Genomic DNA, 27203 nt, shown 5'->3' with positions numbered 1-27203 from the left:
ACACGCTGATAAACGTAGAAGGGCGGCTCCGGTCTTTGTTCCAGGTGATAGGGTATGGCTGAGCACGAGGAACATCCGTTTAAAAGTGCCCTCCATGAAGTTCGCTCCTCGTTATATTGGACCCTACAGGGTGCTGACCTGTATCAATCCAGTTGCGTATCGTTTAGCTCTTCCTAATACCTTACGCATCCCGAACTCGTTTCACGTTTCATTGCTGAAACCACTCATATGTAACAGATTTTCCTCCACAATAGCCCCTCCTCGCCCCGTTCAGGTGGAGGGTCAGGAGGTGTATGAGGTTAACTCTATTATTGATTCTCGAATCTCCCGGGGGAGAGTACAATATCTGGTTGATTGGAAGGGATATGGTCCTGAGGAGAGGAGTTGGGTACCTCAGGAGGATGTTCATGCTCCCCGTCTCCGCAGGGCGTATCACTCTCGCTTCCCATCTCGTCCCGGTTCATTCCGCCCGGTGGGCGTATCTGAGAGGGGGGGTACTGTCAGGGTACCTGTGGTCTCTACCTCCGAAAGAGGTAGAGACTTAGCTGTTCCTCCATCCAGACGGTCTGATGGCTCCCTTCCCCGCGGTCTATCCGGTCATGCTAGGCCGGCCGCGAGGGAGTGACTGCCTTTTACAGCATCTAGGCAGGAAGTAGTCATCAGGACACTCCCCCGGAACAACCTGTCAGTCAATGGCTGCAGGACCAATCAGGACGCCTTGGAGGCGTGGTTACTGCTCTGAACAGGGTATTTAACAGAGCTTCTTTCATTAGCTCATTGCCCTGTTGTGGTTCTAGCTTGTTCTAGTCACTCAGTGCTTGTGTATTCTATTATCCCTTTTGGTTTTGACCCGGCTTGTTTACCTTACTCTGCTTATCTCTGTTACCCTTGATTCGGCTTGTCTCTCGCTTACCTGTCTTCTGTTACCCTCGACCTCGGCTTGTCTTTGACCATTCTATACTGTACTACTTACGTTAGTCCGGCCATTCTAAGGTCCGGTATACGTATTTGGCTACTGTTTGTACTCTGCGTGTTGGATCCCTGTCCCGATCCTGACAACGTGGCCTCTGAAAACTGGGCATTATTCTAGGGCAAAAGGGAATCACAGCACCACGACCACGATGACCCCTGCGGGGTGGCCTGCCTCTGCCTGTCATTTTTTTGGGGATTAGTGGTACTATGCATGCAAGCTACTGTGAGACCAGATATGAGTGGCAATGTGCACTGGCAGAGGTTGGCAGAGTACACGCTGTAGGCCTGACACCCGCTTGAAGACAACTAACTGCTATTCAATCTATAACAGTGGAAAAAAGTTTTTTTGGTTTTAAATGCATGCTATAGTGACACCAGATATGAGTGGCAATGTGCACTTGCAGAGGTTGGCAGAGTACACACTGCAGGCCTGACACCCGCTTTAAGGACACTGACTGCTATTAGCTTACAGTGAAAAACTTTTTTTCTTTATAAAGGCACGCTATAGAGACACCAGATATGAGTGGCAAAGTACACTGGCAGAGGTTGGCAGAGTACATGCTGAAGGCCTGACACCCAGACGCTTGCAGACAACTAACTGCTATTAGCTTACAGTGAAAAAAGTTTTTTCTTTTTAAAGGCACGCTATTGTGACACCAGATATGAGTGCCAAAGTACACTGGCAGAGGTTGGCAGAGTACCCGCTGAAGGCCTGACACACGCTTTAAGGACACTGACTGCTATTAGCTTACAGTGAAAACCTTTTTTTTTCTTTTTAAAGGCACGCTATAGTGACACCAGATATGAGTGGAAAAGTGCACCTGCAGAGGTTGGCAGAGTACACGCTGAAGGCCTGACACCCGCTTTAAGGACACTGACTGCTATTAGCTTACAGTGAAAAACTTTTTTTTTCTTTTTAAAGGCACGCTATAGAGACACCAGATATGAGTGGCAAAGTACACTGGCAGAGGTTGGCAGAGTACACGCTGAAGGCCTGACACCCAGACGCTTGCAGACAACTAACTGCTATTAGCTTACAGTGAAAAACATGTTTTATTTTTAAAGGCACGCTATTGTGACACCAGATATGAGTGGCAAAGTGCACTTGCAGAGGTTGGCAGAGTATACGCTGAAGGCCTGACACCCGCTTTAATTATTTTTGTTTTTAAATGCAAGCTTAAGCTATTGTGACACCAGATATGAGTGGTGGCACTGTGGGCACAGTATCCACTGTGAGCCTGACACAGAAGCTGGCAGGCAGGCAACTGCAATTACATCACACAGAAAAAAACAAAACAGACTGATGTTCTAGCCCTAAAAAGGGCTTTTTGGGGTGCTGTCCTTACAGCAGAGATCAGATGAGTCCTTCAGGACTGTAGTGGACACTGAATACCCTAGCCTAGCTATCAATTTCCCTATCAAATGAGCAGCAGCTACACTTTCCCTCCTCTATCTAAGAATGCAGCTTCAGAATGAATCTAAAATGGATGCTGTACAGGAGGTGGGAGGGTCTGGAAGGGAGGGTCTGCTGCTAATTTGCTGGAATGTGTCTGCTGACCGTGATGCACAGGGTAAAAGTTTACTCAATGATGACGAATAGGGGGCGGATCGAACTGCGCATGTGTTCGTCCGCCGTGGCGAACGCGAACACGCTATGTTCGCCAGGAACTATTCGCCAGCGAACAGTTCGGTACATCACTACTCCTGGGGTGCCCAGCATAGTTGATTTTATAAGAATCTAATTTCTAAAATCTAGCATTACGTAGATTTTATATTTGTTGCAATGAAACACTTGCTTATAATTTACTTCCGATTTTGGACAGAGAAACATAGAAACTCACTCATGGAGCGATTAAGTCATCATGTGTGTGAAAAACAGTAGAAGAGCACAAGGATGCATGCATCTGACATAATTACATCACATTCTGTCTAATCTATCCGTTAGACTGAGCTGTATGGTGTGTGGATTGTCTGTTCTACTTATTGTTTTGATTTCTGGTTTGTTGATCCCATTAGTTAAATTCGATCTGAGACTAGCGGCTGTACCATAAGATTTCTGCAACCGTATAAAGGTTTTCTTACATTGTGACTGCTTGCTTATGATAAAGTAACATATCCCTGCAGAATAACATATGACTGAATTGGGACACCTTGATAAATTTTCTACAAGTAATGCCTATGTCTTGGGAGTTCTATATTTGAAATCAGATACAAAAACCTGCATTAAAAAAAGTTGCACTAGTAGTTATGAGGCCAACACATTTACATGCTTGTTAATTGTGCCATCCTTACAAAAGATCTAGCCTTGTGATAAACCTTTAGCGATGCTAAAGGCACATTTCTTAATAATACCATCTGTCAGTATCCAGAGAATGCTCTGCTAGAAATAGATTTCAAATGAAATATTTGAAGATTATTTCCAGATCAGTTCTCATGTTAGTGTTAGGATAATAGGATTTTGTATACGGCATACTGGGTGGTCTCTGTCAGTTACAATTAATACTTCGCAACAAACTGTCCTTAAAATAAAAGCAGAATGATATAGACTTATGGCAACATGTATTACTTGAAACAAGAAGAGAAACTATGAAAGATGTAAAGACCTTGATTAAATATTTACACAAAGCTTAAAGGGGGAATAATCATAATATTAACATATCTGTTACTTAAATAAGGAATATCAAGAAATGTACTACTTTGATCTATATCACAGCTGTTGCACAGTTGAGTAGTCCATCTGTTTGTTTTTTTTACAATTAGAATAAGATGCTATGCAAAGTACTCAGCTCAGATATACGAGCAACACAACTTTACAAAAGTGAAACACGTTTTAAGTATATTTCTAGGTAGTACATGAGTTTTAAAGTAGGGAAGGATGGCCAAATAACAGTGCAGTGTGAGTATACATTGCCCAATTAAGTCCTGTAGTAAGTAATATTAACATGAAGCAATGCCGATTAGCTCCCACAAATGCCAGAAAAAAAGCCTGATAAAGTACCTTGTGGGATATTTTACTATGTTCGTAAGTAACTGAAGTGCCATATTTTCATAGTTCCTCCAAGCAGAGCATCTACTAAACTTAATCTATAGAAAACTCCATGGCTTTTGGACCCATTGAGTTCATTAGAGCAGCTCGCAGCTAGTTAGTTTTCAGCCTTCTCATTGTTTTCTGCCACATGAAGACCCAGAGACCCATGCTAGACATCCTAGATTCTATTTTATCTAAAGAAACTAGTCCAGGTCTAGTTGAATTCCTTTCCTCCTTATTCGTATGTTCTATTCCTATCTCTATATTAAGATGCTGGGATCCAAATTAACGAAGATTGCACCTAGACCAATTTTTGTTCCTGGAAACTAATGTTATCAGTCTTACACCATGCAAAGCAATTGGTCATTATTTTTCAATTGTTCCTGAGTTCTGTAGCGGTACTTACCTTATCCGGGGGCCGGACGCGGTCCTCTCTTCAAGCCGCGCGCGGTCCTGCGGCTGCACGAGCCGCGCGCGGCTCGTCCGACTGTTCAGACAGGAAGGCGGGCAGTGACCGCGAGAAGCGGTCACGTGTCCCGCCTGCAGCTAAGAGCGCGCCGCGAATCTCGGGCGCGCTCTTAAAGAGACAGTGGGAGCCTAAATTGCAAAAAGGCTCCCATTGGCTCCTGTCATGCCAATCACCCCATACACTTACCTGTTGGGGGAGTGGAAGTGACAGGAGCCAATCACATTAGTTTGAAGGCTACTTATACTTACCCTTTTCCCTTAGTTCCTTGCCCTATCGTGGTTTCTGCTACAGTTCCCTTTAGTGCTTGTTGTGTTCAGTTGTGTTTCTCCGTATTTGACCTTGGCTTTGTATTCTGACTTCGTTTTCGCTTTATCCTATTCTGTACTGTTTGCCGGCTTGCTGATTCCTGTGTACCAGTCCCCGGCTAGTTTTCGTTTACGCTGTCTCTTTGTGCCCTTGACCTCGGATCGTTCCTGACTCTGTCTTATCCTATTACGTCGAGTCCGGCCACTCTAAGGTCCGGTAGACGTATCTCTCCTCTGTACTGTCTTCTGTTAGGCTGGATCCTGCGTGTAGGGGTATATACTCGTTACATTACGATAGGGCCATGGACCCCGCAGATTTAGCTCAACAGATGGCGACCCATGAGGCTAGATTTGTAGAGCAGGATCACCGTATGGATCAAATAGCTCAGGCTCTCCAGACGCTCTTAACTAGAACCATTCCAGCAACCGCACCTAACCCTCCTGCACCCCTGCTTCCTGAAGTATCGACTATGCCTAACGCTACAGCACATTTAACGCCTCCTCCTAGGTATGGAGGGGATTCTAAGACATGCAGAGGGTTCATTAACCAAATAGAGTTTCATTTTGAAATGTATCCACGTTCATTTCCCACAGAGAGGTCTAAAGTTGGATTCTTTATGCACCAACTTACCGACAAAGCACTTGAATGGGCAAACCCTATTTGGGAGGCTAATGGACCTATGGTGCATAACTTTCACAGTTTCCTAACAGCTTTTCGCAGAACTTTTGATACTATGAAAAGGTCTAAGAATGCCGCTAGAGCATTAATGAGGGTTAAACAGGGTTCTAGGTCTGTGGCTGATTACGCTATACAGTTTCGTACCCTTGCCTCACAGGTCGATTGGACCAATAATGGGTTAACTACGGCCTTCATGGAAGGTTTATCAGACTCTATATTGGATGAGGTAGCAGCTAAGGAGCTTCCTATTGCCTTAGAGGACCTTATTGACTACCTCATCGATATAGATAATAGGATTCGTGACAGGCTCTATACTAAGAACAGGAATAGACGTTTTGTTACACCTATTCAACCCAGAGTTAATATACCGGAGAGTGTTAAAGTATCTGAAGAGGAACCTATGCAATTAGGGGTTGCCAAACTCTCAGATACTGAGAAATTACATAGGAGAAGGGAGGGACTCTGCCTATATTGTGGTAAGAGAGACCATATGGTAAAGGAGTGTCCTCTGCTCCCGGAAAACTCTCGCACCTAAGACCTTATAGGGGACTGGCCTTGGGTGTGATTTCTAAGTCTCCTACATTGCCTCCTAACCGATTGCTTCTCCCTGTTTCTTTACATATGGGAGAGAGTTGTATAGTTGAAAACATAGACGCCCTGGTTGATTCTGGGGCAGCCGAGAACTTTATAGACTCTGGTTTTGTAAAGAGAAACAATATTCCCATCAGAGAGAAGGAGATACCCTTGGCCGTTGAGGCCATAGATGGTAGACCATTGATATCTCCTGTTGTTACTCACGAGACTGCACCGCTACACATGTACACAGGGGTTCTACACTATGAAACCATTCGGTTCCAGGTCATCACCTCTCCCTCTTCACAGTTGGTGTTAGGGTATCCATGGTTACGTGCCCACAATCCCATTTTTGACTGGGAGACAGGGCAGATAAAATCATGGAGTGAAGCCTGCCATGAGTCATGTACTATTGAAGTCACGCCTGTGAATTCTATTAACGTTCCTACTGTTCCTCCTTTATCTACGACAATACCCTCTCAGTATTTAACTTTAAAGACTGTCTTTGATAAAAGAGAAGCTGACAAATTACCGCCTCACAGACCCTACGATTGTGCTATTGATTTGTTGCCTGGTACTATACCTCCTAAGGGCAGGGTGTACCCCCTATCGGTTCAAGAAAACCGTGTCATGGAGGAATACATTAAAGAGTCATTAGACAAGGGATTTATTAGAAGATCCTCTTCTCCGGCTGGAGCGGGGTTCTTCTTTGTATCAAAGAAAGAAGGTGATTTAAGACCTTGCATTGATTATAGAGGTCTTAACAAGATCACCATCAAAAATGCTTACCCTATACCTCTAATAACAGAATTGTTTGACAGGCTCAAACATGCTACGGTATTCACCAAATTAGATCTTAGAGGAGCATACAATTTGATACGTATTAAAAAGGACCACGAATGGAAGACAGCCTTTAACACTCGGTCAGGTCATTATGAGTATACCGTCATGCCATTTGGGCTTTGCAATGCCCCAGCAGTGTTCCAAGAATTTATTAATGATGTCTTAAGGGACTTTATTCACTCATTTGTTATTGTGTACTTGGATGACATTTTAATATATTCTACAGACATTCACACTCATCACAGACATGTTACGACAGTTCTGAAGACCCTTCTTGCTAATGGTCTTTATTGCAAATTAGAAAAATGTCTATTCGACCAGTCCAAGGTCCAGTTTCTAGGGTATTTGATTTCCGCCGAGGGTTTTCAGATGGATCCCCAGAAGCTCGCTGCAGTCATAGAATGGCCTCTGCCGCAAGGTCTGAAAGCCATCCAGCGTTTTCTGGGTTTCTCTAATTATTATAGACGTTTTATCAAAGGTTTTTCGTCTACAGTAGCGCCTATTACTCGTATGACTAAAAAGGATGGCAATACACGTGTCTGGTCTACTGAGGCACTTCAGGCTTTTGACTTTCTTAAAACTACGTTCGCCTCTGCCCCTATTTTACAGCATCCTGTCCCCTCATTGCCATATATACTTGAGGTTGATGCTTCCGATATAGGGGTAGGTGCTGTCTTATCCCAAAGAGAGTCTCCTGACAAGCCATTGCATCCTTGTGGCTTCTTTTCTAAACAAATGTCCAAGGCAGAGAGGAATTATGATGTGGGTAATCGCGAACTCCTTGCTATCATTTTAGCACTCAAAGAATGGAGACATTTGCTAGAAGGAACTAAGGATCCTATTCTCATATTTACAGATCATAAGAACCTATCCTACCTTAGCGAAGCTAAAAGATTGTCTTCAAGGCAGGCTAGGTGGTCACTGTTCTTGTCTCATTTTAATTATATAATCACCTATAGGCCAGGTGACCGGAACACCAAAGCGGACGCTCTGTCCAGACAATTCGAGACTATTGACAAACAGGAGATTGATGTCACTCCTGTCATTCCCCCAGACAGGATAATAGCAACTACTATATTGTCTATTTCCTCGTCCCTCTTGCAGGCCATACAAGCGAAACAAGGCATGGCACCCAGCGAGAGGCCTAATGATAAATTGTTCGTTGACATTCCCGAGAGACGGGATATTCTGTCACTTTATCACGATACTAAGACTGCTGGACATCCTGGTATTTCCAAAACAGTGTCAGCCGTTTCTCGGTATTTCTGGTGGGATACCTTACGTAAGGATGTTACTGACTATATAAGTGCTTGTACTACTTGTGCATGTATGAAAACTTCTCGTAGAGTTCCTTGTGGGCTGTTGCATCCGTTGCCCGTTCCCGAGAGACCTTGGTCTAATCTATCAATGGATTTTATTGTTGAATTACCCCCTTCGAATGGTAACACAGTCATCCTAATGATAGTAGATCGGTTTTCCAAAATGGCTCACTTTGTGTCTCTTCGCAAGTTGCCCACTTCCAAGGAATTGGCTCTTATCTTCGCTAGAGAAGTGTTTCGATTACATGGTATTCCCTTATCTATTGTATCCGATAGGGGTAGCCAATTTGTTTCCAGGTTCTGGAAAGCCTTTTGTTCGGAGATGGGTATTTCCCTCTCATTTTCTTCCGCTTACCATCCCCAGTCTAATGGAGCTGCTGAACGTGCCAACCAGTCTCTTGAGCAGTACCTCCGTTGTTTTGTGTCTCACCATCAGGACAATTGGTCTGACCTGCTTCCTTGGGCTGAATTTGCTCGGAATAATGCCACTCATGATTCTTCCGGCAAAAGCCCTTTTTACGTTGTCTATGGCCAGCATCCCGTTGTTCTTCCGGCTGCATTCTCCTCACAGGGCATGCCAGTTCTGGATGAGCATTTGGCTGGTTTGCGTAATACTTGGGAGCAGGTTCAGCGTTCTTTGGTGGACTCTGCTGCCCGCCAGAAGGCTCAGGCTGACAAGCATCGCAGAGCGGCTCCTTCCTATGTTGTGGGGGACAGGGTTTTGCTTTCCACACGGAATATTCGCCTCCGGGTGCCTTCTATGAAATTGGCTCCCCGCTTCATTGGTCCTTATCGCATTATACATAAGGTTAATCCCGTTTCTTATGCCTTGGGTCTGCCTAAGAATCTGCGTATACCCAATGTATTTCACACCTCTTTGTTGAAGCCTTACGTACGCAACCGCTATACCCGGCATACTCCCCCTCCCCCTCCTGTCTCTGTGGAGGGTCATGAGGAGTTCGAAGTATCTGCTGTTATTGACTCTCGTTTTCTCAGGGGTCGGCTTCAGTACTTGGTTCATTGGAAGGGTTATGGGCCTGAGGAGCGCAGTTGGATTTCTGCGGATGCTGTTCATGCTCCCCGCCTTGTACGTTCTTTCCATTCGCGTTTTCCTGCCAGGCCTGGTCCTGCCCGCCCGGAGGGCGTGTCCTCAGGGGGGGGTACTGTAGCGGTACTTACCTTATCCGGGGGCCGGACGCGGTCCTCTCTTCAAGCCGCGCGCGGTCCTGCGGCTGCACGAGCCGCGCGCGGCTCGTCCGACTGTTCAGACAGGAAGGCGGGCAGTGACCGCGAGAAGCGGTCACGTGTCCCGCCTGCAGCTAAGAGCGCGCCGCGAATCTCGGGCGCGCTCTTAAAGAGACAGTGGGAGCCTAAATTGCAAAAAGGCTCCCATTGGCTCCTGTCATGCCAATCACCCCATACACTTACCTGTTGGGGGAGTGGAAGTGACAGGAGCCAATCACATTAGTTTGAAGGCTACTTATACTTACCCTTTTCCCTTAGTTCCTTGCCCTATCGTGGTTTCTGCTACAGTTCCCTTTAGTGCTTGTTGTGTTCAGTTGTGTTTCTCCGTATTTGACCTTGGCTTTGTATTCTGACTTCGTTTTCGCTTTATCCTATTCTGTACTGTTTGCCGGCTTGCTGATTCCTGTGTACCAGTCCCCGGCTAGTTTTCGTTTACGCTGTCTCTTTGTGCCCTTGACCTCGGATCGTTCCTGACTCTGTCTTATCCTATTACGTCGAGTCCGGCCACTCTAAGGTCCGGTAGACGTATCTCTCCTCTGTACTGTCTTCTGTTAGGCTGGATCCTGCGTGTAGGGGTATATACTCGTTACAAGTTCCTATATCAAGAGCTTAAACCTTGACATAATCAAATAACTGCTTAACCAAAACTACCAGACTCTCGGCCAGAGATGGATGGAACATTTTAGTCATGTATCAGTGTCCAAAATGAGACTAAGCTTTAAAGTCATTGAGAATTTGAACCTCTAGTCCTTTTATTACCATTGGATTGTGTTTTGTGGAATGGCTGCCATTGTAATTGACTTTGGTACTTGTCAACAGTGAAGGAGGTAGAAATAACTAAGAATTCCATGTAGCTTACAGGAATTAGAAAATGAGCTCAAAAGACAGAGGTGTATACCAACAGTAAGCTTTAAAATGGATCATGTGCTCATAATTCAGACTAACAATACTGTAACGTCCTATTGTGAATAGATCATGAACTGAAAGATCTAAATTGTTGACTCGGCATTATGATTAACATTAGGGCTATTGTTTTGCTGATAACAAGCAATATTTATCCTGGGAAATACCTACAAATATCTACTAAGCTTTATTTGGTGAAGACAGGCTAGGATATGTAACAGGAAATCATACTTGAAAGGTCCAACATGGCCTGGGGGACACAGATAAAGTTGGAAAGGGGCTAAGATATGAGAGAAACTACTGAGACTACTGAATAGAGTTCAATTAGTTCAATCTCTGAGATGGTTGGAAAACAGTCTAACCTAACTCCACACTAAATAGTTACATATGAGAAGCCACATTCAAATTAGGTGAAAGAGAGTGTCCTTTAATTGAATAGTCCTTTGAGGATGTAATCATTAATTGCATAACTGCCAAATGTATTTTTTAAGTTTTGAACCATTTATAAGCTATGTGTGCTATGACATTAAACCCTTAACATATAAGGAATATAAAATAAGTTTGTGCCACAGAGCTCAGAGGCTTAGTGAGAAGGTTTTATTATGTCTCTCTAAACTTCTTACCATACCAGTAAAGCAACTCCCCCACACATAAAGACCTGGATTTAGCCCCCGCTAGAGGGCAATGTGAAATCAAATCAAGAAGATCTCCAGACACCAATGCTAGAATTATTATTCCTGACTAATAAAAAACTGGGAAACTCAGAAGTGAAGGCATTCAATAATAATTATTATTGAAAATCAAGGCAACCACCAGGATTTGTAGGATGTCTGTCCACAATACAGGAACAATACAAGGCATTCGTGATAAGTTTTCAGTATTTGTTTATCAGACAAGTGGAAAGAAAGCTATTCGGGAAACTGTCATTATTCATGTTAAATGGAACAGACCAATTGAAAAATGTATTTACATTTGAAAGTCACATTCTGACCAGGCATGTATCAACATACATATATTGCACCCTTATGCCAATGATATATTCTCAGTTTTATTTTACAATGTTAGCTTAAAGACTAAAGAGTGTCAGAAATGTTCTTTAAAACAAATCCAGGGGCATAAATGATTAAGAAATACCACATATTTCAGCAAATCACTTATAATGACAGATTTCTGAGACAGATCAGAAATAAGATTTTATCCAGTAAACAATATGAATACCGGTACATTTATTTAAAGACTGGAGGCTTAAAGTGCATTTCTCTCTCTATCTTTACTTTTATCCGCACAGTAATATACATTCACCCAAGCCTGCGTATATAGAATAACTTAAAACAAATATACCATTACATATCTTTCAATCTATCACTATCTATAATCAACATGTAGTTTATTTTGCATTGCATTTTCCTTTATGTTTGCAGTTCTCTCATATATGTCAAATTAATTATTTTGCAAAAGGAAACTAGTTTTTTTTTTTTACCAACATTTAAATGTACAAAAAAATACAAATTATAGTAACTTATGCAGACTTTGTTTCTGCATTTGTTTAACTGTATATAACTGTGATGGATGGCCTGATCCCCCTGATTTGTTTTGCGCAAGTTACAAGCTCGTTGGGCCTCATGGTGTTTTGTCAGTTAATTGACGCTATGAGATGTGTAGTGGAATGGATGTCCTAAATACACTTTTATTCCCTTTTGTTCGGCTGTCCGTACAGCCCTGTTTATTTACCGAACTAACTCTGTGTGGTCCTCCTCTTCACACCTTTTAAGTACTGACCACCCCTGGCTGTAAACCACAAATTGGATATTAGTGCAAGTGTTTTCCCTGTGTGGCTGCCGTTCGTATAACTGAATGCATGTGTTCAAACAATTGGTGGCCATTTTGTCTCCCGAACACGGGCAGCGGTACATGGTCATCGACAGTGTGGAACTATTTTCGGATACACAGCCCCGCAAACACCCGGGAAACTGGTACCGCTGTCCACTCCCCTTTCGAATTCAGCTATGAGGTGATGCCCCAAAACAGTTCCAGAGAAAACAAGGCAACAACCGGTTATCTTTCGGGGGTTCTCACACGAACACTGTATACCCATCCCCTGGCTGTCAGGATACAAATGCTCGCCCTGTTCGGTAGTTTCTGCCTCCCGAACGCCGTTCTCCTCACTGTTTGGGAGGCAGAAACTACCGAACAGGGCGAGCATTCGTATCCTTACAGCCAGGGTTTGGGTATACAGTGTTTGTGTGAGAACCCACGAAAGATAACCGGTTGTTGCCTTGTTTTCTCTGGAACTGTTTTGGGGCATCACCTCGTAGCTGAATTCGAAAGGTGTTCTCAAACCACCAAAGAAATCTGAGTGATATTTTGGCAAAGTGTGCGCTCAGATACACGATATTCGGTGATATGACTTTCGTGGAGTTCTGAAGTATTAAAATGTATTTTTGGGGTGTTTTAAATTATTGTAGATTTTTTTTGTACCTAAGAGATAATTAAGTTATAACTTTTTCTCACGCAATTATCTCTCAGGCACAGAGAATCTTGGGAAGAAAAGCCCTGTATTATTGTATGGGAGACCCCATGTAGGAGTATGTGCATAAAAGCCGTGTGTGGCCAAAATAAAATCAGTTGACTCCCAGAACTATGTGTCATCTAGTTGCTGGGAGGAAAGTGTCTTGGATTATTATACTATTATAGCGGAAATACCTATGCTGGGTATTGGAGCTCCGCTACAAGATGCCTTTTGCAATGTACATAGTCATCTCTGTATTGTGTGTGTACCTGTATTATACACAGAGCTGTGTGTGTGTGTGTCTGTATATTCAGCTGTGGGTCAAGAGAGGGGGAGGGAGTGCAGCTCTCTACGCAGGTCCAGATATTTAGATGGGCATTCAAGATAACATTTTGTTGTCAGGGTGGACTTGCAGAGGGGGGAAGGAAACTATAGAGAGAATAGTTTTGTATTTCCTGATGCAAAGTGAAAAATAAAGTCAGTTGCTCCTGCTTACATCAAGAAGAAGCTGGTTTGTCTCTTTCTTTGCTGTAACTATCTAAGGTTTGTATTAATGAAATTACTCCTAGGAGAATTGCTAGCAGTTTTTAGTTAGATAGATTATCCTGCAATACCCAAAGCAGCTCTGCAGTATTGCCAGTGGATACGCTACCAAAGCTGAGTCATAGTAGTTAGTGGTACAGGTTAGGTAAAAGAAACCCACAGATGATAGCATGCCTGAACTGGTACACCTTCAGTGCCATTGAGGCCAGCACCGTATCGTCACAATAATATTTTGTTTTTCATTCAGCTTACTAATTGACGGATATTTGTTTTTTTGGAAGGTATGTTTTATTCAACCAATCAAATTTGTTTTAGACGAAGTCAGCAGTACCATTTATGCCTTACTCTAAATATCTTTGAGACTTAGTCTTGTAAAGGAGCAAGAACAGCTTTTAACTTACAACTATGAAAACCTTGAATATATTGTCACATATAAGGCAATATCTGAATTTAAATTTTATTTTCTTTTATGCAATAACAATATGATAGTGCTGAGGTTTCCATTATTTTAACTACATATGTATATATATATATATATATATATATATTTCTATACACAAATAATTTACAAAATGTAAACATAAATATAAAAGAATAATAGGGCGGTATATTTGGTGAAACTGGGACCATGCTTACAATGCAAACTCACATTTTAAAGATCTATGACTAGTTCACATGAAGTTGAACAGGCAATACAATCCCCACCTAAGGATACAGCACGCACTTCGCTCCCCCCGTAAATGAATGTATATTTCCCAAAGAATGAATATACCATGTAACATAAAGGAAACAACCAAGGGTGAAGCCTGTAGGTTAAACAATAACAATATATACTTTGCAAATATCTACTTATGCTATTCAGAGCAATAAACTTGGTCTCTTCATAATGCACTTGGCGCATAATGCACTTGGTAGTATGCCCCCCCTTACCCTCCTCAATGGAAATCAAGACAAACAGGATGTCACTTGGTTACAGCAGCATCCTTCATGATGTTGCAGTAAAATAATATTTATTATATATATTAATATATTTATATTAATATAAAATATACTATGAAATAATAAAAGCAAATGCAGAAGACGCGTTCCTCCTGTAATGCGGCCTTTTCAAAGTGTATAGAGCCAAAATTGGAAAGAAAATGATTAAGGTTGCTAACAAGTTTGATCTGCATCAGGGAAGAAAAGTATGTGTCTCTTGTGCAGAGGGAACTTGCTGGCATTTCGGATCTGGAGTGCCCGTATGGGTGGGACCAGTCTGATATGTTTCAGACATGTTCTCTCTGTAATGGCACAAGATGAGCTAAAACCAGCTTGAGATCTGAGCGGGGACCCACCGAAGGGCAGGCTATTACAGCTGCTGCCCGTTCTCAGTATTCTCTAGCACCCTGTTTTTTGCTCGAGGGAAGAAAAGTAGCATCTGTGTTACGCAGACATTGTGTAATGTCCTGCAATATAACTTAATATCTTTTACATTGACTCTAGTGGCCCAATCAACATCTTTGAAAAGGGATAAGTCCTAATATATAAATTGGACTTTGCACAATAAGTACTTTAATAAAAGTTTCAAACTAATTTTCAATAAATGACTGCAGTAGTTTCAATAAAATCGAGGAATACTAGTACACATTTAGATAATGTATCTCCAAATGTCCTGATAGGTATTACACTGGTGGTAACAGATCCAATATTGAAAAATTACATTTTTAAATTACAGTTTAATTCTAACTTACTGTTCCGTTCTCATATTTAGATTGACATATAGAACAATAATACAAGCATATGTATGTAAATATATACAGAGAGAGAGAGATAGATAGAGAGACGAAAATAATATAAAGTTAATTGTTATTGGCTTCTATTAGTGTATCATAAATTAAAAAAAACAAGTATTTATACAGATATTGACTGTATATAAAACTAAATAAATCTGTATGCACTTGGAATACCTTAATATAATGAAAAAATAAGAACATTTATTTTATAAAAGTCAGCAAAGAGAATGAAACAGTGACATTTAAAATATATAATACTACTCTCTTCTCAAAGAAAACGGTATCCTTGATGCACTTGTTTAACAGCAATAAACAATTCCACATAATGCAAATATGAATTGATACTAGTAACTCAGCTCAGAAGACAAAAAACAATAAAAAAATAAAAAAAAATAAACACTCTTTAGTGTTCTGACCAGTGAGTGGTGCTTAAATTATTGTGAATACTAGCACACTCTAAGGGGATAATATTTTTTTTTATTAAATGTATACGAAAAACGTTATTGTTTGTCATTGAGTGGAAAACTTCAGTAAATAAAAATGGGAGACATTATTTGTATACCACACCTCCCCTGGCTATGATTGACAGAGCCTGCATAAAAAAAAATGATGTAATTTACCTTAAATAATTGTATCTCAATCTCTAAATTGAACTTTAATCACATACAGGAGGCTCTTGCAGGGTCTAGCAAGCTATTAACATAGCAGGGGATAAGAAATCTTAATTAAACAGAACTTGCAATAAAGAAAGCCTAAATAGGGCTCTCTTTACAGGAAGTGTTTATGGAAGGCTGTGCAAGTCACATGCAGGGAGGTGTGACTAGGGTTCATAAACAAAGGGATTTAACTCCTAAATGGCAGAGGATTGAGCATTGAGGCTGCAGGGGCATGTTCTATACACCAAAACTGCTTCATTAAGCTAAAGTTGTTCAGGTGACTATAGTATCCCTTTAAAGCTCTATGTTTCCTTTCAATGACAATTTCAGATGTGCTTACCTTGATCATGAAATACATTCAAATGGGTTTTTCCCATGTTAGCTGGTTACTACTTTGTTTAACTTGTCTGCCTGCCTCTTATCTACTAATGTTGGGTTATTTAATTGTGAGGTAAACTGCAAAATTATACCCCTAATTAGTCCATAAAATTAACCAAAAACTGCTTAATCTTTATAAACATGCAGAAAAAAGTACCTCATCATCACTGAAAAACTTTACCAAAGTCTATATGGTTCATTTCTCCAAATATTGCATAAGTTCCTAGAATGTTTTTTTCACTTTTAACAGACTTTTAGCTTGTTACTTGACATTTCTACTCCCCTGACTTTTCTATACTCTGATGTTCTGACGTCAGACTAGGTCCCTATTCTAACTCTCTGTTAAGGAATTGAACATTCTTAGTCCAGGTGTTTCAACCAAGAATCATATTGGAAAACCGTTTTAACTTCAAGTGGGTGATTGGTAACTCTTTCCCTCTACATACAATCAAGGGGATACTGAGAAACTCATGTGATTTATTACGGAACATATATTCATGGCCTTCAAAAGAAAGTCAATACATGCTCTGTTTAAGGGCATTCCTTAGTCAGAATGTATGTTATTTCTTGGTTTTATAATCTAGAATATATTGCTAAACAGAATATATTCTTTCACATGGCCTTTCTTGCATTTAACCATTATAAAAACAAACCTGTTTACACGTAGCTTAAATTTGATAGCATATTCCTACCCATAATCTTAAAACATGGACAGAGCAATATACTGCAGGTCCACTGATTTAGCACATTGGTTTCATCATTCTTGTATTGCACATACATTCGTACAGATATTAGAACTTGCGCACAAAATATTTTTATGCAACTGTTTTTAACCCTTTTACCCATGCCATGTCTATAGTCCTTAATATGTTCAATATTTATTCTTTTCTAAAATAAACATTTTTTGTAGCAGTAAAAAATTTTTTTATTTTTCTATTTATAAAAATATTTTACCAGGAAGGATACATTGAGATTTCTCTTGTTTTCAAGTATGTCCTGGGCCCACAAAACATAAATACACATGCAATAGTCAAATTCCATAGAGTTTTATCTGACTTTATGTAATGTTATATTTCATAATTTAATATTATGTCACTTTTAGCCCTTTATCAGTCTTTGTTTAGGTTAATAAAAAAATATATTTAGATGTGAAGAGTATGTAGGCAGCATACAGCTATTCTTGTTACAAGTGGTAAACTATTGCATTATTAAAGATATCATATTTGCTGTAAATTACGTTTTTTTTTTGTTTTGTTTTTTTGGTGTGCTTGATATTACAACATCCTGTAGAGCCACAACAGCAAAACAGGAGTATAAATGGACAATGACAATAATATAGAGGAAGGTTAGACAAATACAATATTATGACATGATATGGCAATTGCTATCATAGCACAAACTTTATGTTATGAAATGAGATAACGCTAAGTAAACATATGGTAGACATGTTGAGTGTATAACGAAAATAGGCATAAGTATTCATCTAAAACAATTTAGATAAGCTGAGCTAGCCTATTTGCTTTTCACTGAACTATCGTGCTGCTTTAAACAAAATAAATTAATAGTAGAAATGATAAAATTAGGAAATAATTAAAAGCAATGCAAACTGGGGGACATTTTGTTGTCCAAGATATATGCTTTATGTGCTTAACTGCCGTGTTTCCCACATCAGCCTATTCCCATGAGTGGTAAATACGGAACATATCCAAGAGAGTGCCCATGGGATTCCACATCACTGTGCCATAGGTGAGCTCCCCTCCAGCACCTGGCCAAAAAGAGGGCCAGCATCTGGGATCCAGAGAGAAGTTCCTTCCCCGTCTGTGGCAGCTGGAGGATCCGGATGGTGAGTACCTTTGAGGTTGGCTGTTCTTCGCCTGTTGTGGTCGATGCGTGGGGGGAAAACCTCTTGAGGCTCTCGACCCAGGAGAGTAAATGACAGGATGTGTGATTGATTGCGATCTTGATTTGTCCTGAGGTGTCCCACTCCTCCCAGGCAGGGTGGTGTTCCGTCAGTCGTCTTTGGGCTTAGCCTCTTTGATTTTCAGACGTTTCCTTAACTTTTGCCAGAAGCTCTGGAAGATTTCATCCAGACATTTTAAGACAGATTCCGTAGATCCATGAGTGAGTGGTTGGGATGGACTTAGGCCCCGCAAGACTGAGTGAGATGTATCCACTATCTTGATGAAGCAGTAAAATCGAGGTGCAGTCTGGATTAACCCAGGTTTAACCCAATCAGCTTCAGTGAAGACCGGGGCCACCACTCCTGGTCAAGCCCACACCAGGCCGCACTTCACACAAGACGGAGCTGCGTCCTGCCAGCAGCCCGCATGCACAGGTAGTATTCTTGGTAGCACCTGTGCACCGCCAGGTATCTGTTTGTGGCAATAATGCAAGAGAAGAAGCTGGAGTACATAAGTAAAGTCAGATTATTCGAGTAGCTCACTCTCCATGTGGCTGATTAGCATGGCGGCCAAGCCATGCCCCCGAAAATTATGTTTTTAAGCCCTTCCTTTTCAACTTTACACAAGCAAAGCAATGCAAACTAAATCCTACATAGTAAAATATATTGTATGAACTCACCCCAGTAAATTCCAACAACATCTCAACTAATGTCAATAACCATCTCTTTTGTAAATTTTATGCCAAACCGAATTCATTTAAAATAAGTACTTGTTCATGCTTTAGAGCCTGTATAACGTATTGCAAGATAAAGGATAATTTGCAATCAAACTATCTTCCTAGGATTCCTGTAGAATACATACATGAACCATGAAAATTGTGTTTAACACAAATTTGAGCAGCAATATATGCAATGAAGCAATACAAAGAATGAATAGCTGTTCTGACATGAGACTGTTGTATAAAACTCCATAATTCAAATAGAGTTTTAAACCTTTTTTCTTTAGCTTAACTATTAATGCACCCATTTATTTTATTTTTTTACTAGCTGAATTCATTTTTAAATCAGTAAACATATTAAAGATGTTGTATATATTTCCCCTAAGCAGTGTCCCTAGTATCATAAGGCAACAAAAAAAATGAAATTTCTCCAAAACATTCCAAGACATAGGACGCAATAAAGTGGAAACCACCTTCACAAAAAATAATAAGATACAACCTGAGGAATATATCCAAAATTGGAATATTCTATATAAGAATGTAATAAAATCTGGAATGATAAAAAGTGTATATCATAGCGTAACACAGTAAGATTATAATAATAAATTGTGGAGTAAGTAATGCACTCACAAACAAAAGTGTAAATCAGGCCTCTCACCCCCCTGGGGTATATGTAGTATGGGACTTGATAGTAGATCCAGATATCAGAATGTCTTCAGAGAAATGGGAAAAAAAGGACCATGCATAGTGAAGTATGTATAAAAATATCAAAAGAGAATTTATTGGTTACACTTACAGACATAAAGTGGTAGTAAGCATGTCTCCACTCTCAGTGGAACTGGAAGGCAGAGTAGAAAATACCAGACACAGATCCAATCGGAGTAGCAGAGTACAGGAACAATAAATGGACTTAAATCAAATAAAAACAAGAAACAGTCCGAAAAAGTTCAATATCCGACTTAAAACAAATAAAAACAAGAAACAGTCCGAAAAAGTTCAATATACATAAGCATTGGATGGGTTTGTCTTTAGCCAACATTTACTGTAATAAAATATATGGAAATATCTGGCATGCTACCTGAAGTGTGTAAAATTGGCGAGATTATTCAACAAACACCAAATTCGGACCCGATGGAAAAAAATTCAGATAAAATGATCGATTCGATTGGCAATTCTCATATATGTTTAACCAAAATCTGGTCAAAATGTGGTTGTTCTGGATACAGTCAGCATCCGTTTTGAAATCAGTGCTTTTCACAACTAAACCCTATAAATAAATATTGGATATGAACATTTAGCAAACACTGATTTTTAAAAATATCAGGACTGAATGTATTTGTTTTGTCATTCTAATTTACGTACCCCCAGTATTAATATTTAGTCGTAACCTGATATGGGTGGGGGAAGGTCTTCCTTCTTCAATTCCTGACTACCATTACAGGAAATGGGTAACGATAGCTACTCACTCAATTTTGTAGTGGTTATGGGATTAAGTTGTTGTGGTGGCCAAAGTGTTCCTTTAATAATAATATTTGGAGTAATTACAGCATGTTTTATAACTATTTAAGTAAATATTTATTGTTTGATCAGGAGTTCTAGCCCAGACATTTCAAGCGTTAAAACACTAAAGGGTTTCTTGAGCATGAATGAAATTTTAATCTCAACCAATTTAAGCGTGTGCATGACACTTATTTAACATACACAAAAATAAAGCACTGCGATTAAAGCAGCGGTGGCATAGTATCTAACAACTCTACATAGTAAAAACAAAGAGAACATTACCTGCGCTAAACAAAATGGAGGCTCTTATTTAACATACCTGTGATAAGGGCTAAGTGCAAAACATGTAAGGAAGCAACCCTGCTGGTACGCTTCTTAGATTTCTTTCTTGTATGCAGTTTGTGTCATTTTTTTTTTATTAACATTGAAAAAAGAAAAAAATCATCAGCTCAAAGTATTTTCTTTAGTTCAAGTACAAAGTAAAACTGAACAATATCATTTTTTCATGAATTCAAAAGAACTAAAATATCTCCACTAAGAAGACAGTTTATACACATTTTTATTCTATGTCCGTTGTTTCTTATTTTTTCTAACTTTAAGGTTTTGGTATGAAAATGAGAAGGTTTTTACGGAGAGCCAGAGAGCTGAGCTTAAGAAACATTCTCTGTCACGTGTGATTTGTGATAACACAGGCCTCACTCATGTGCCCCTAGATGTCTTTAAAATGGGGACATATCCAGATGATTACATATCGTGTGACATATTACCTGGCATGAACCTACAAGCCTGGAAGGTAACTTCAGAGAAAGGTAGGCTATAACAATTTATCTATAATCTTATCATCATTCAGGAGATCTCTTTAAACTCAGCCTTAAAGGGTATCTCTGTGACCAAAAATACATATATTTTTAATGTATATAATTAATAGTTAAAAAAAAAAATTATTTACTATAATTTGCACTTTTTCACCTCCAAAAAATTGTAACCTTTATTAGTTGCATTATTAGCCTCTGCAACTACTAAAGATTCACCCCACTTTTTGTACGCATGTTATTACTGTTTCTTTTGTATCCTAATTTTCTGTTTTTTGGGTGCGAGAGTTTTAAAACATTAATAAACTTTCATTAGTTTTTAAAAAAAAAAAAAGGAAGGAAGGAAGGATTTTTGACATATCACCAGTAAAAAGCTTTTCATAGCATTGAATTGTTTTAGAATTTTAGGGATTTATATAAAAACTAATTATCAAGCTGAGCTAACCACTGGATGAGAATGGTTGAGTTAAATTCCAAATAAGCTGTTTAGCAAGGGACTGAACTTTCCCATTATAGCCTGAGGCCCGGGGAAGGCAGCCGTTCCCCCGGCACGGGGCAAGCTCGCAAAAGAGAACCCGCTACAGCCCTGCTGCCTCCCCCTTTGGACCGGCGGGGGTCATCTCGGTCCTCGCTGGGGACGATTACCCCCACACCATCACCTAAACAAGCAACGAAACATGCAGTCAAACGAGATAGACAGGGCCAAGATGGCAGATACCTATTAAGCCACCCAAGCACACATCAGAGTTCGTTGGCTGGCTAAACACCTACCTCTGGGCAAAATGTAAAGCCCGAAGACAGACTCACAGGCTAGCCATGAAAGAAGTGATGGAGTGGATCCGCCCGGCTGCCCGGCGCCAGCTGCAGGGGTACCCTCCTTGTAATCCCTGAGCGGCCCCCCGACGGAAACAAAGCCGAAGCTCACCATGGCGAGAAATGGCGCCGGGGTCCTCAGGGAGCACTCACGACCCCAACCTCCGGATCAGGGCCTGCTGGTGCACCCGACCAGCCTCCCACTCTGCGACACCAACAACCCTCAACCAGAAAAGCGCAACTCCGCACGCGAATACTCTCAAAGCCTCCTGTGACGCTGACCAAGACTCAGCAAGGCTGTTGGCAGGTGGGCGAAAACGGCGCACAGTCCTTCCGCGGCCCACCGGTGAGGGAACCTCGATGGGGCACATACCCCACTACGCGAGCAAAGCCACCAGAAAAGGCATCGGGTGAAAATAAACGGACTGATCCACACAGAGACCCACGGCCTGCGACCCTGCTCGAGACGCAGGGATCATTACCTCATGCAGACTCTCACTACAAGGACTCTGTGCTTCTTCTAGTCATGTTCTTTGCAGATTACACTGGCTACTGCCGATTCCCTGGCACTAGAGAGAGGAACATAGAAAAGTATCCCCTATGCATTGCTCTCATGTGTAAGCTTACACGTAACGTTACAACACACAGATGTGCATTGTCTTTTTCTATTGTTAGATGTAACAGTTCACTCTCTTTATTACTAAGCAAAATGTGCTAGCCTATCTATACAGTTTCTTCTTGTATCTTGGTAACTAGCATGTACAGCACCCACTAGGCAGCAACTCAGATAGATTGCTACTAAATAATATTATAACAACGCACCTACAAGTCGCACAACCTACTTGTTTGTTAATTGTTTCATGTACACGCACAAGTTACAGCAGCATGTTTTATGTCAAGCACTCACATACACATTCATGTCTATGTATTCCACTCCAACCACGTATGCTACTATACTCCAAACGTGTACCTAAACTACTGTTCTAGAGATCATATAACTATTATAAAAATGTGCCTGTATATCAAATGCCATAACGTGCAATACCAATGTTCACCTATTCTACCGGACGTCGCTGTTGTGGCACACGCTGGCTGCTTTGTTCATTCTGTGCACAACCAAAATAAAGAATTAAAAAACAAAAACAAAAAAAACAGAAGGTATAGGCGCTCACTATATGATAGAACAGGCTGCGGTATACAATGCAAGGATTCCCAAAACCTTGTGTGGTGAATAGACAAGATAAAATATAGCGAAAACTGCGCCTTAGAATTTATACATACATAAACCTTCGTGGGAATGTAGTAAACCTCAGGGAAAAAAAGAAAGACAAATAATAGTGCAATACAGTATAGTACAATCAAGATAAAATAAGTAATTGCTATAGGAAAACCACTCGCATACGCTAGAGCTTATTAGAGCTCTGCTGTATAACGCGTGGACGGTACAATCCCCGTCTAAGGATATAAAGTGGTTGAAGTGTTGATGGTCCTCCAGATGTCAGTAATATATATAGGAGGTAGAAAAGCAAAAAAGGAAACTCCAATGGTGCAGTAAGTACTGGTATATAAAATAAATAAGAAAGAAGAAATGTACTTACATTCTCTAGAGCAAGACTTGCTCTAGTTAAAACAGCATGGGTGGTATAATCCCCACCTGAGGATGTAGATGGTATCAGGAATCAAGCCAAAAAAGAGGAAATAAATAAATAGTACTATAAAAAAGTAACTATTTATTAAAAAGGGTACATTAACAATACACTGTAAACAGGATATAAAATCTATATAAAAGTCCCACTTGACGCGCTTCGCCCGTCCAAAGGGCTTTTTCAAAAGTGTGGGAGATGTCCTCTTCATATTCTAAATATATAGGGTAGGCTTGATTCGTAATTGCTTCCGGATTCATCCTATTTCCGGTTTTCGCGGGTCGCACCGGAAATGATGCAATCAGTCAGAGTTCATGTAAAACAGACGTGTGTGCCTCTGTGTCACACCAGGAAGTGACGCGGCGCGATTAAGTATCCCGGGGGCCGAATGAACACATGGGATATCTGTGTGGAACGCATGTAACGCTAAAAATGGCATGCGTGCGTTCCAAATATCGATCTTTTATAAGAATCTATATATGAGGAGAAAAGTATAAAATATATATGGCTTGTGGGGCTATTAGATAAATACTTTGCTCAATACTATTACATAAATACTTTGCTCACCCAACTTAAAGATGCATGTTACAAAAAAATTACACAAAGGTTTATTAGGTTACCTAATAAACTGGACAATTTTTTAATGAATAAAACCGTTTTTTTTTAAATGTAATTGTTGTATGGCATGCAAAAAGACGAAACCAACGTCTAAAGTAACTACTGCTATTAAATCGAATAATACAGGTAAATCCTATGATATTAAAGACATCATTACATGTAATAGCAAAAATGTTATTTATTTATTGGAATGTCCGTGTGGCAGAACTATAAGACCATTGAAAGTGAGAATAGCCGAGCATTGTAGAAACACAGAAAAAGGCTATGTGAATCACTCTGTTTCATCACATTTTTGTATACATGATAAAAATCCTAAACAACTCACTTTCACGGGTATTGCCACTGTAAAAAATCATTGGAGAGGAGGAGACATCGTAAAACAGATCGGAAAGACAGAGATGAAATGGGTGTATCATTTAGATACTTTACACCCCGAAGGTCTTAATGTGGATTTTGATTTATTCAATTTTTTATAATTTTTATAATTTTACGCTTTATACATAATAATAAAATATAAATTAAAAAAAAAAAAGTTTTTCTCAATTCTTAACATGAGAATTTTGTAGCACATGTATATTTTTTATCATATTTTACTTTATTCTCTTTCCCGTTCTTTTTACCAGTCTCCCTCATCTATGTGTATATTGTTTTCAGTGCACTGTTAATGCTAATGCACTTTTTTGTACCATAATACCAATTACTACAGACCACTATTACATTTTTTTGTAGGTTTGTATTTATACCTGTTTTTATTTATAAAAGTTTTTTATACTATTGTATTATTTTATGCACACCAACTATCCCCCCCTTTTTACCTATTTGGCAGCTTGCCGACAGGTTCACCTCTTATATATATATATATATATATATATATACATATATATATATATATATATATATATATATACCCATTTTTTATTAACCCCTCTCTTTGCCATGTTTCAACATATACTCGAGTATAAGCCGACCGAATATAAGCCGAGGCCCCTTATTTTACCCCAAAAAACTGGGAAAACTTATTGACTCGAGTATAAGACTAGGGTGGGAAATGCAGCAGCTACTGGTAAATTTCTAAATAAAATTAGATCCTAAAAATGCAGTGTGTGCGTGTGAATGCAGTGTGTGTATGAGTGCAGTGTGTGTGTATGAGTGCAGTGTGTGTATATGAGTGCAGTGTGTGTATGAATGCAGTGTGTGTGTGTGTGTGTGTGTATGAGTGCAGTGTGTGTGTATGAGTGCAGTGTGTGTGTGTATGAATGCAGTGTGTGTGTGTGTATGAATGAATGCAGTGTGTGTATGAATGAATGCAGTGTGTGTATATGAGTGCAGGGTGTATGAGTGCAGTGTGTGTATGAATGCAGTGTCTGTGTGTGTATGAGTGCAGTGTGTGTATGAGTGCAGTGTGTGTGTATATGAGTGCAGTGTGTGTGTATATGAGTGCAGTGTGTGTTTATGAATGCAGTGTGTGTGTATGAGTGCAGTGTGTGTGATGCAGTGTGTGTTTGTGTACGTGTTGCAGAGCATTGGTGGTGGGTGGGCATTTTTATTATTATTTTTTAAATTATTATTTTAATTTTTTTGTTATATTATTATTATTTTTTTAATTTTATTATTATTTGTAAAATTATTTTATTTTATTATTATTATTATTATTTTTTCGTCCCCCCCCTCCCTGCTTGATACATGGCAGGGAGGGGGGCTCTCACTCCCTGGTGGTCCAGTGGCATTGGCAGTTCAGTGGAGGGGGACTGGCAGGAAGCACTTACCTCTCCTGCAGCTCCTGTCAGCTCCCTCCTCCTCCGCGCCGGTCCGGTCAGCACCTCTGCAAGTCCCAGAGTAAGTCTCGTGAGAGCCGCACTATGACCCCACGGCTCTCGCGAGACGTACACTGGGAGCTGACAGAGGTGCTGACCGGACCGGCGCGGAGGAGAAGGGAACTGACAGGAGCTGCAGGAGAGGTAAGAGCCCCCAGTCTGTATTATGGCAATGTAAATTGCCATAATACAGACATTGACTTGAGTATAAGTCGAGTTGGGGTTTTTCAGCACAAAAAATGTGCTGAAAAACTCGACTTATACTCGGGTATATACAGTATATTTTATTTGTTTTCTTATATATAATAATATAACACTTATAGGTTCACTATTTTCATTCATCATGACAATATTTATTTTATTATGAATATTTATCATCTTATTATTAATAATTTTACTATTAATATGTTTTGCATTTATCTATCTTATGTTTATGGCTTGCCATTATGGTGTATTGAGCAAAGTATTTATCTAATAGCCCCACAAGCCATATATATTTTATTATTTTCTCCTCATATATAGATTCTTATAAAAGATTGATATTTGGAACGCACGCACGCCATTTTTAGCGTTACGTGCGTTCCACACAGATATCCCATGAGTTCATTCGGCCACTGGGAACTTAATCACGCCGCGTCACTTCCTGGTGTGACGCGTGCATTCCACAGTGGCACACAAGTCTGTTTTACATGAACTCTGACTGATTGCATCATTTCCGGTGCGACCTGTGAAAAACGGAAATAGGATGAATCTGGAAGCAATTACGAATCAAGCCTACTCTATATATTTAGAATATGCAGAGGACATCTCCCACACTTTTAAAAAAGCCCTTTGGATGGGCGAAACGCGTCAAGTGGGACTTTTATATAGATTTTATATCCTGTTTACAGTGTATTGTTAATGTACCCTTTTTAATAAATAGTTACTTTTTTATAGTACTATTTATTTATTTCCTCTTTTTTGGCTTGATTCCTGATACCATCTACATCCTCAGGTGGGGATTATACCACCCAAGCTGTTTTAACTAGAGCAAGTCTTGCTCTAGAGAATGTAAGAACATTTCTTCTTTCTCATTTATTTTATATACCAGTACTTACTGCACCATTGGAGTTTCCTTTTTTGTTTTTCTACCTCCTATATATATTACTGACATCTGGAGGACCATCAACACTTCAACCACCTTATATCCT

The 27203-nt window shown here is 40.1% G+C and overlaps 1 protein-coding gene across 3 annotated transcripts in view; it reads left to right on the top strand.

The window, feature by feature from the left end:
- TPO (thyroid peroxidase) overlaps window positions 1-27203 on the top strand; it is a 211446-nt gene that overhangs the window by 137753 nt on the left and 46490 nt on the right. For all 3 annotated transcript variants that reach the window (XM_063442213.1, XM_063442212.1, XM_063442214.1), the window contains one exon: window positions 20914-21122. In XM_063442213.1, coding sequence (XP_063298283.1) covers window positions 20914-21122 — 209 coding nt within the window. The remainder of the gene's footprint in view (window positions 1-20913; window positions 21123-27203) is intronic.

The sequence above is a fragment of the Pelobates fuscus genome, chromosome 2 (assembly GCF_036172605.1).
Source record: "Pelobates fuscus isolate aPelFus1 chromosome 2, aPelFus1.pri, whole genome shotgun sequence".
NCBI lineage: Eukaryota > Metazoa > Chordata > Amphibia > Anura > Pelobatidae > Pelobates > Pelobates fuscus.
Note: the sequence above shows the minus strand (reverse complement) of the source record. Positions and strands in the feature narration are given on the sequence as shown.